General features: G+C 45.7%; 1 protein-coding gene across 2 annotated transcripts; it reads right to left on the bottom strand.

The window, feature by feature from the left end:
* Positions 1-206: 206 nt before the first annotated feature.
* On the bottom strand, positions 207-9,863 carry LOC139577483 (tripartite motif-containing protein 16-like). Of its 2 annotated transcripts, XM_071404504.1 has the most exons (6): positions 9,186-9,863; positions 8,667-8,762; positions 4,370-4,603; positions 2,648-2,807; positions 2,463-2,522; positions 207-2,231 (listed from the first exon to the last, which is right to left on the bottom strand). In XM_071404504.1, exons 1-6 carry the CDS (start codon positions 9,780-9,782, stop codon positions 1,717-1,719), a joined length of 1,662 nt encoding a protein of 553 aa, XP_071260605.1. In that variant the 5' UTR covers positions 9,783-9,863; the 3' UTR covers positions 207-1,716. The 2 variants fall into 2 exon arrangements, 1 of the variants encoding a protein (XP_071260605.1); XR_011675308.1 differs by lacking the exons at positions 207-2,231; positions 2,463-2,522; positions 2,648-2,807; positions 8,667-8,762; positions 9,186-9,863 and adding an exon at positions 6,760-7,229 and having other exon boundaries at positions 4,504-4,603.
* Between the last annotated feature and the right edge of the window lie 216 nt (positions 9,864-10,079).

The raw sequence follows: 10,079 nt of genomic DNA, 5'->3' as shown, positions 1-10,079 counted from the left end.
CTATAGACTACACCAGCATGACTAGTATCTATGTGGACCCTACTACAGTTTAACCAGCTCAGCTATAGACTACACCAGCATGACTAGTATCTATGTGGACCCTACTACAGTTTAACCAGCTCAGCTATAGACTACACCAGCATGACTAGTATCTATGTGGACCCTACTACAGTTTAACCAGCTCAGCTATAGACTACACCAGCATGACTAGTATCTATGTGGACCCTACTACAGTTTAACCAGCTCAGCTATAGACTACACCAGCATGACTAGTATCTATGTGGACCCTACTACAGTTTAACCAGCTCAGCTATAGACTACACCAGCATGACTAGTATCTATGTGGACACTACTACAGTTTAACCAGCTCAGCTATAGACTACACCAGCATGACTAGTATCTATGTGGACCCTACTACAGTTTAACCAGCTCAGCTATAGACTACACCAGCATGACTAGTATCTATGTGGACCCTACTACAGTTTAACCAGCTCAGCTATAGACTACACCAGCATGACTAGTCTCTATGTGGACCCTACTACAGTTTAACCAGCTCAGCTATAGACTACACCAGCATGACTAGTATCTATGTGGACCCTACTACAGTTTAACCAGCTCAGCTATAGACTACACCAGCATGACTAGTATCTATGTGGACCCTACTACAGTTTAACCAGCTCAGCTATAGACTACACCAGCATGACTAGTATCTATGTGGACCCTAATACAGTTTAACCAGCTCAGCTATAGACTACACCAGCATGACTAGTATCTATGTGGACCCTACTACAGTTTAACCAGCTCAGCTATAGACTACACCAGCATGACTAGTATCTATGTGGACCCTACTACAGTTTAACCAGCTCAGCTATAGACTACACCAGCATGACTAGTATCTATGTGGACCCTACTACAGTTTAACCAGCTCAGCTATAGACTACACCAGCATGACTAGTATCTATGTGGACCCTACTACAGTTTAACCTGCTCAGCTATAGACTACACCAGCATGACTAGTATCTATGTGGACCCTACTACAGTTTAACCAGCTCAGCTATAGACTACACCAGCATGACTAGTATCTATGTGGACCCTACTACAGTTTAACCAGCTCAGCTATAGACTACACCAGCATGACTAGTATCTATGTGGACCCTACTACAGTTTAACCAGCTCATCTATAGACTACACCAGCATGACTAGTATCTATGTGGACCCTACTACAGTTTAACCAGCTCAGCTATAGACTACACCAGCATGACTAGTCTCTATGTGGACCCTACTACAGTTTAACCAGCTCAGCTATAGACTACACCAGCATGACTAGTATCTATGTGGACCCTACTACAGTTTAACCAGCTCAGCTATAGACTACACCAGCATGACTAGTATCTATGTGGACCCTACTACAGTTTAACCAGCTCAGCTATAGACTACACCAGCATGACTAGTATCTATGTGGACCCTACTACAGTTTAACCAGCTCAGCTATAGACTACACCAGCATGACTAGTATCTATGTGGACCCTACTACAGTTTAACCAGCTCAGCTATAGACTACACCAGCATGACTAGTATCTATGTGGACTCTACTACAGTTTAACCAGCTCAGCTATAGACTACACCAGCATGACTAGTATCTATGTGGACCCTACTACAGTTTAACCAGCTCAGCTATAGACTACACCAGCATGACTAGTATCTATGTGGACCCTACTACAGTTTAACCAGCTCAGCAGTACCAGAGAGATGAAACCCAGGATAGAGGGGCTGAGTGAATGTGGTCTGGACTCTGTGGAGGAGGGTCATTGTGTCAGAGACACTGTAGAAGGACAGAGTACCTGCCTTGTGATCCAGGTACACTCCTACTCTGGAGGACTGAGGGCTTGATACTTTAGTCTCAACATTATTGTGTCTGAACCAATAATCACCTCTATAGCACTCTAAACTCCAGGACTTGTTATTGTTTCCAAATCCACCACAATTACCTCTCTCTGTTCTGCTGATGTCTTTATATGAGACTGCTGTAACAACATGACCAGTCCACTCCACCTCCCAGTAACAGCGTCCAGACAGACCCTCTCTACACAGAACCTGACACTGGTTGGTGAATCTGTCTGGATGGTCAGGATATGGTTGGACTTGGCCTGTACAGGTCACCTTTCTGTTCCCTTCAGACAGAGAGAGGAGTGTGTTTGCTGTGTTTGGGTCCAGTGTGAGCTGACAGGAATCTGGGAGATGAGCAGAGACCAATGAGGGGAGTCAGAACAATAAGTTAAGTCAGATACTGTATCTACCCTGTCTTTGATTAGAGCACAGCAGAGATCAAATCAGAGAAATATGAGGAGTCAGATAGATACCCAGTCTTTGATTAGATCTACTATTGCTATATATTTCTAGAGGGATTGTTAGGAGTGTCAGTAAAAAGAGACTGTTAGTTACTTCACAATAAAGAGACTCACATTGTAACAACTGTTCTCTGGTCTTGGGCTCTGGAGGCAGTACAACATCCACTATATTCACTACAGACACACAAACACATTGACAGAGAGAGGGAATGTTATCATCAGACCATATTCCACATGTATATGACTAGTAGGGAACTTTCAATGGTCTAAAGTTGATGTTCTTATTGTTTTCAACACACCTGTAGTGGAGATCTTGGTCCATTCTCCTTTAAGGAAGTCTTCTAGTTTCTCTCTCAGTTCAGACACAGTCTTACTCACATCTCCAAAGTACTGAAGAGGACGGACAACGATGCTGGGTAAGTCTGAAGATACACTGATACTGGAGAGAGACTGATAACTCTGGAGAGAGAGAGAGAGAGAGAGAGAGAGAGAGAGAGAGAGAGAGAGAGAGAGAGAGAGAGAGAGAGAGAGAGAGAGAAAGAGAGAGAGAGACAACAGAGGGAGAGAGAGAGAGAGAGAGACAACAGAGGGAGAGAGAGAGGGACGGACAGAGAGAGAGAGAGGGACCGACAGAGGGAGAGAGAGGGACCGACAGAGGGAGAGAGAGGGACCGACAGAGGGAGAGAGAGGGACCGACAGAGGGAGAGAGAGGGACCGACAGAGGGAGAGAGAGGGACCGACAGAGGGAGAGAGAGAGACCGACAGAGGGAGAGAGAGAGACAACAGAGGGAGAGAGAGGGACAGACAGAGAGAGAGGGACAGACAGAGAGAGAGAGAGGGACAGACAGAGAGAGAGGGACAGAGAGAGACAGAGAGACAGAGAGAGAGAGAGGGACAGACAGAGACAGAGAGACAGAGAGAGAGAGAGAGGGACGAACAGAGAGAGATAGAGGGACGGACAGAGAGAGAGAGAGGGACAGACAGAGAGAGAGGGACAGACAGAGAGAGAGGGACAGACAGAGAGAGAGGGACAGACAAAGAGAGAGGGACAGACAGAGAGAGAGAGACGGACAGAGAGAGAGAGACGGACAGAGAGAGAGAGACGGACAGAGAGAGAGAGACGAACAGAGAGAGAGAAGAACGGACAGAGAGAGAGAAGAACGGACAGAGAGAGAGAGAGACGGACAGAGAGAGAGAGACGGACAGAGAGAGAGAGACGGACAGAGAGAGAGAGACGGACAGAGAGAGAGAGACGGACAGAGAGAGAGAGACGGACAGAGAGAGAGAGATGGACAGAGAGAGAGAAGAACGGACAGAGAGAGAGAAGAACGGACAGAGGGAGAGAAGAACGGACAGAGAGAGAGAAGAACGGACAGAGGGAGAGAAGAACGGACAGAGAGAGAGAAGAACGGACAGAGAGAGAGAAGAACGGACAGAGAGAGAGAAGAACGGAAAGAGAGAGAGAAGAACGGACAGAGAGAGAGAAGAACGGACAGAGAGAGAGAAGAACGGACAGAGAGAGAGAAGAACGGACAGAGAGAGAGAAGAACGGACAGAGATTGCCACAAGAAAAGGGCAACCAGTGAAGAACAAACACCATTGTAAATACAACCCATATTTATGCTTATTTATTTTAACTTGTGTGCTTTAACCATTTGTACATTGTTACAACACTGTTTATATATAATATAACATTTGTAATGTCTTTATTGTTTTGAAACTTCTGTATGTGTAATGTTTACTGTTAATTTGTATTGTTTATTTCACTTTTGTATAATATCTACCTCACTTGCTTTGGCAATGTTAACACATGTTTCCCATGCCAATAAAGCCCATTGAATTGAAATTGAATTGAATTGACAGAGAGAGAGAGACAGAGAGAGAGAGGGACGGACAGAGAGAGGGGGACGGACAGAGAGAGAGACAGGGACAGAGAGACAGACAGGACAACATAATGATGTAGATGAATAGTTTCACATGAAGTTCATTTCATATCACATGTAACAAGACTGTTTAGTTACCTGGAGGAAATGGATGTGATCCTCTGTGTGTGAGAGCTGCTCCAGCTCAGTGCTTCTCTTCCTCAGCTCATCGATCTCCTGCTTCAGTTGCTCCAGGAGTCCTTCAGCTTGACTCACTTGAGCCTTCTCTTGGGCTCTGATCAGCTCCTTCACCTCAGAGCTCCTTCTCTCAATGGAGCGGATCAGCTCAGTAAAGATCTGATCACTGTCCTCCACTGCTGCCTGTGCAGAGCGCTGGATAGAGAGAGAGAGAGAGACAGAGACAGAGACAGAGACAGAGAGAGAGACAGAGAGACAGAGACAGAGAGAGAGACAGAGAGAGAGACAGAGAGACAGAGAGCGAGAGAGCGAGAGAGCGAGAGAGAGAGAGAGAGAGACAGAGAGACAGAGAGACAGAGAGACAGAGAGAGACAGAGAGAGAGACAGTAGGTACAGTAGCCTCTCTGCACCTCATTGAGTCAGAACGCTGCCACCCTGCTCTCCAGGTCCACCAGGCCTTGTCCTCCCTCCTGGACAGACAGGTACAGAACACCTCTTGGTCCTGCTCTACTCTCCTCCCTCCTGGACAGACAGGTACAGAACACCTGTTGGTCCTGCTCTACTCTCCTCCCTCCTGGACAGACAGGTACAGAACACCTCTTGGTCCTGCTCTACTCTCCTCCCTCCTGGACAGACAGGTACAGAACACCTGTTGGTCCTGCTCTACTCTCCTCCCTCCTGGACAGACAGGTACAGAACACCTGTTGGTCCTGCTCTACTCTCCTCCCTCCTGGACAGACAGGTACAGAACACCTCTTGGTCCTGCTCTACTCTCCTCCCTCCTGGACAGACAGGTACAGAACACCTCTTGGTCCTGCTCTACTATCTTCCCTCCTGGACAGACAGGTACAGAACACCTCTTGGTCCTGCTCTACTCTCCTCCCTCCTGGACCGGCAGGTACAGAACACCTCTTGGTCCTGCTCTACTCTCCTCCCTCCTGGACAGACAGGTACAGAACACCTCTTGGTCCTGCTCTACTCTCCTCCCTCCTGGACAGACAGGTACAGAACACCTCTTGGTCCTGCTCTACTCTCCTCCCTCCTGGACAGACAGGTACAGAACACCTCTTGGTCCTGCTCTACTCTCCTCCCTCCTGGACAGACAGGTACAGAACACCTCTTGGTCCTGCTCTACTCTCCTCCCTCCTGGACAGACAGGTACAGAACACCTCTTGGTCCTGCTCTACTCTCCTCCCTCCTGGACAGGCAGGTACAGAACACCTCTTGGTCCTGCTCTACTCTCCTCCCTCCTGGACAGACAGGTACAGAACACCTCTTGGTCCTGCTCTACTCTCCTCCCTCCTGGACAGACAGGTACAGAACACCTCTTGGTCCTGCTCTACTCTCCTCCCTCCTGGACAGGCAGGTACAGATCACCTCTTGGTCCTGCTCTACTCTCCTCCCTCCTGGACAGACAGGTACAGAACACCTCTTGGTCCTGCTCTACTCTCCTCCCTCCTGGTACCCCCTCCAGTAGCCTGCCCCGTAGCAGAGCTAGACCCAGCCTCTGCCCCCTGAGTCCTAGTAGGCTGGACAATAGAACGAGTCCAAACAGCCAAAGAACGTTGTCTGAGCTGGAACACTAGCGAGGCCATAGCAAATGAATTGAAACTAACCTCCACAGAGCCTCTTCTGACTGGAATGATCCTTAGAATTACATTTCCCCTAAATGGCACCAAAAAATGTCTCCCTTTTTATTTGACCACTAAAACCTGTTCTTAGGACGGAACTGGAAAATAACAACTTGTCTCCCCTCCTGGACCGCTTGGTGTTAAGTAGCAGACGAGGTGAAAAATCTGTAAATCGCCTTTTTTAGGCAGATTTAGGCACTTAACCCTAGTGGCTCTGGATAAGAGTGTCTGCTAAATGACTCACATGGAAACTTAAATACAAAAGATAACTAGATATAATTTGTGTCATTTATAGCCTGACAGATAGTAAAAATACATTAAATACAACGTTAACTAGATATCATTTGTGTCATTTATAGCCTGGTACAGATAGTAAAACTACATTAAATACAACGTTAACTAGATATCATCTGTGTCATTTATAGCCTGGTACAGATAGTAAAACTACATTAAATACAATGTTATCTAGATATCATTTGTGTCATTTATAGCCTGGCACAGAGAGTAAAACTACATTAAATACAACGTTATCTAGATATCATCACCACATAACTTATGTGGAATTTAAAAGACACCGTTAACGTTACCGTTAGCTAGCTCACAACGTCTGTTACACTGTAACTTACCGGCAGCCTCACATAAAAACGTATTGGTTAACAAAGCTTTGATTATGACCAAAGTCTATAGTAGTGAAAAGTCTCTCTCTCTATTGTAACTTACCACAAATTGCCATCATAGCCTATCTACATGAATGTGTCCTGTCAGAGTCTTTTCCTCTCCGTTAACCGTTAGCTAGCAGTCTCGAGCCACAGCTGACGTTGACCACAATGAGCTACAAGTAGGACTGACGTCACTAGCGGTGCAGCAGCCTCTGCAGCAGCAGCCTCCCCCGGGTCCTAGTGCCCGCCCGGTAACACGGTTAAGATGCGATGGAACGGTTGACGGGAAAACAACAAATCACAGAGAAAATATATTGACTGATATATTGAATTGTTTAGGGTAGCTTTAGCTTTGGCTTTAATAAATTCTGAAAATACTTGAAAACCAAAAGAAAAAAGAATAGTAGCCCTCCTCAGGAACCACAAAACCCTCACAGACCAACTTCTTCTTCTATGATATAATGGCGGTCCACAAACCAACGATAAAGGTGCAAAAAAAAAGAGTCCTACTAACTTCTAATAGACCCTCCCCATCCCCCAAATCCCTTCCAAACCCCCCCAACCCTGTCCAACCTCAATGACCCTACACTTCAATCTTTCCCTCTCTTCAACATCCTTACAACAATATAACAACACATGCTCCACCGTTTCATTGACCATACCCTCCAGACACAAACCATTCACATGCTGCCAACCAGATGTAAGGACCAGTTCAATGTACAATGTCCTAAACACAATCGAGTAAACACCACCTCTTCCTTCCTAATCTGACCTTTGAATCTTGGTCCACCGACCTTTAGAGGACATATAAATGCCGTCCCTTGTGCTCAGTGTCCCATCTCTTCTGCCACACATCTATCAAAATGTCTCTGATCTTACATGTGGCCTCACCTCTACCCAGTGGAACATTAATATCAATTATATCTTGTTTCAAAGTTCTTTCAGCTAACTGGTCTACAATTTAATTTCCTTCCACACCTGAATGTGCTGGGATCCAGCAGAATCTCACTACTACACCTATCCTCTCAATTCTCCATAATAACATTAATACCTACAACTGTCCATCCAAAACCACTGCCTTGTCTACTAGTATATTCCCAACAGTCATCTAGAACAGTAGCAGTGGGATGCTCAACCTCACAGCCTTTCAACCCAATAAGCTAATGACAATTTATTACGCCGTATATCCAAAGGCATCTCACCTGCCTCCACTAGTAAGACACATACAGATGTTGATTTAAATGCACCAATACATATCCTTAAAGCTATATACTGGATTCTGTCCAGCTTCTGAAGACAAGTCTTTGCTGCTGTTCCATAAACTATACACCTGTAATCAATTGTCGTCCTGATCAGAGCTCTATAAATATCCATCAACGATTGTCTGTCAGCACCCCATTCATAACCAGAGACCCACACAACCAACTACCACGAAAGTGATGGAATGAGAGAGAGAGAGAGAGAGACATCGTTACAACACTGTACATAGACATAATATAACGTTTCTTCTTCTTTGGAGTTTAACGGTGGTTGGCATCCAATATGTTGCATTACCACCCCCAACTGGACTATAATATAAATCTATTTTACTTTGTGATACAAAATGGGAAAAGGGGAAATTATGATAATACTAAGTAACACCCTTCCAACTAACCCTACACTCATTAAAAACCCACTACCCCATTCCACTACTTTGACCCTATCTGCTCCTGCACCATGCCAACTAACCCTACACTCATTAAAAACCCACTACCCCATTCCACTACTTTGACCCTATCTGCTCCTGCACCATGCCAACTAACTTGAGGTAGCCCAGTCAGTTACATGAACCAGTCTATTCTCTGAAAGGGGTCCAGACAGCCTGTTCCCAACAGTGGGGTCAGTGGGATTGGATAGGGGCCCCTCTCTCTCTCTCTGATTGGAGGAGAGAAGTGAAATGGTGTGTCTCCTCTGGTCAACAATACTCACCTTGAAAGACTCCACAGCCTGTTGGAGCTCCTTCAGCTCCTTCTCTCTCTCCTGGAATCTCTGCTGGACCTTCTGCTGACTCATCCCCAGCTGCCTCTGTGGAGAATCACTCTTCAATGAGCTATCAAGCTTTATTAGTCCAGGAGATCAATAGTATAGCAATGTGACATAGGACCCGTAGAGAGGAAGGTCTACAATCCTGAGGAAGTCCCTTTACAATATGATATTATGTTGCTATGTGAATGATTATAGTTTTTATGGTGGGCCTACATGTATCAAGGGGTTGAGACTGAACTTTGGACTCATAAAAGGCCATTCAGAATGATAATAGTGTTTGACTTTAGAAAATGGTGATACATTTGGAGAATCTGGGTTAACATATCTATATACTCAAGGTTTGTGTTCATATTTGTGGATCGAATTCATTTGAATTCTCTCATATTCAAACAGATTTAGTTCCTACTGTATCTTTAATTCTTAGTTTATCAGACAGTCACCAACAAGTTGTTCTGGTCTTACCTGTTTCTCAGTCCTCTCTGCTGCAGCTGACACTGTATCATGGCCTTTATGTTCATCCATTGTACACAGCATACAGATACACTGCTGATCGGTACGACAGTAAACCTCCAGCAGTTTGTCATGATGAGAGCAGATCTTCTCCTGTAGTTGTGCGGTGGCTTTGACCAGCTTGTGCTTCTTCAAAGCAGGAGATTCATAGTGAGATTGGAGGTGAGTCTCACAGTAAGAGGCCAGACACACCAGACAGGACATGAGGGCTTTCTGCTTTCTGGTCCCAGTGCAGACATCACACGCCACATCTCCAGGTCCAGCATAGCACAGAGCAGGAGGGGGAGCAGCCTGGAGTCCTGTCTTCCTCAGTTTCTCCACCAGCTCAGCCAACATGTTATTTTTCCTCAGATTAGGCCTTGGAGTGAAGGTCTCTCTGCACTGAGGACAGCTATAGACCCCTTTCAGAACATCCTGATCCCAGCAGCCCTCAATACAGCTCCTACAGTAACTGTGTCCACAGGGAATAGCCACCGGCTCCTTCAGTAGATCCAGACAGACAGAACAACAGAACTGGTCCTGGTCCAGCAGAACTCCCTGTTGAGCCATTTGGACGGTTGTTCACTCTCACACAGACAGACGACAGAGAGAATCAGATCAGTTTCGTTTCCTCAGAAGAGAGTTTGTGGAAGGGGAGGGACTTCCTGGTTCTGCCAGAGGGGTGGAGTTAGAAGGAGGGAGGGGTTAGAGGAATGGAGGAAGAGAGAGAGCAACTGCATGCAACAGCAAGAGGGAGAAAAAATAGTTTTGTTCCAAGGTTAGAGCTCTTAACATGGAACAAATGACATAATGAATCTTAAATTGTGAGTTGTTAGAATATCTGAACGGTAACAGTTTCTATGAAGT

Source organism: Salvelinus alpinus, chromosome 6, assembly GCF_045679555.1.
Source record: "Salvelinus alpinus chromosome 6, SLU_Salpinus.1, whole genome shotgun sequence".
Taxonomy (NCBI): Eukaryota; Metazoa; Chordata; class Actinopteri; order Salmoniformes; family Salmonidae; genus Salvelinus; species Salvelinus alpinus.
The sequence above is the reverse complement of the archived record's forward strand: the minus strand, read 5'-3'. Positions and strand labels throughout refer to the sequence as shown.

Excerpts from the sequence above, each read along its gene's own strand:
- LOC139577483 (XM_071404504.1), bottom strand. The coding sequence starts at position 9,782 with ATGGCTCAACAGGGAGTTCTGCTGGACCAGGACCAGTTCTGTTGTTCT. Across the intron at positions 2,808-4,369 it reads ATCACATCCATTTCCTCCAG|AGTTATCAGTCTCTCTCCAG; the intron begins GTAACTAAACAG and ends CTCTCTCTCCAG. Across the intron at positions 2,232-2,462 it reads CAGAGAACAGTTGTTACAAT|ATTCCTGTCAGCTCACACTG; the intron begins GTGAGTCTCTTT and ends CTCATCTCCCAG.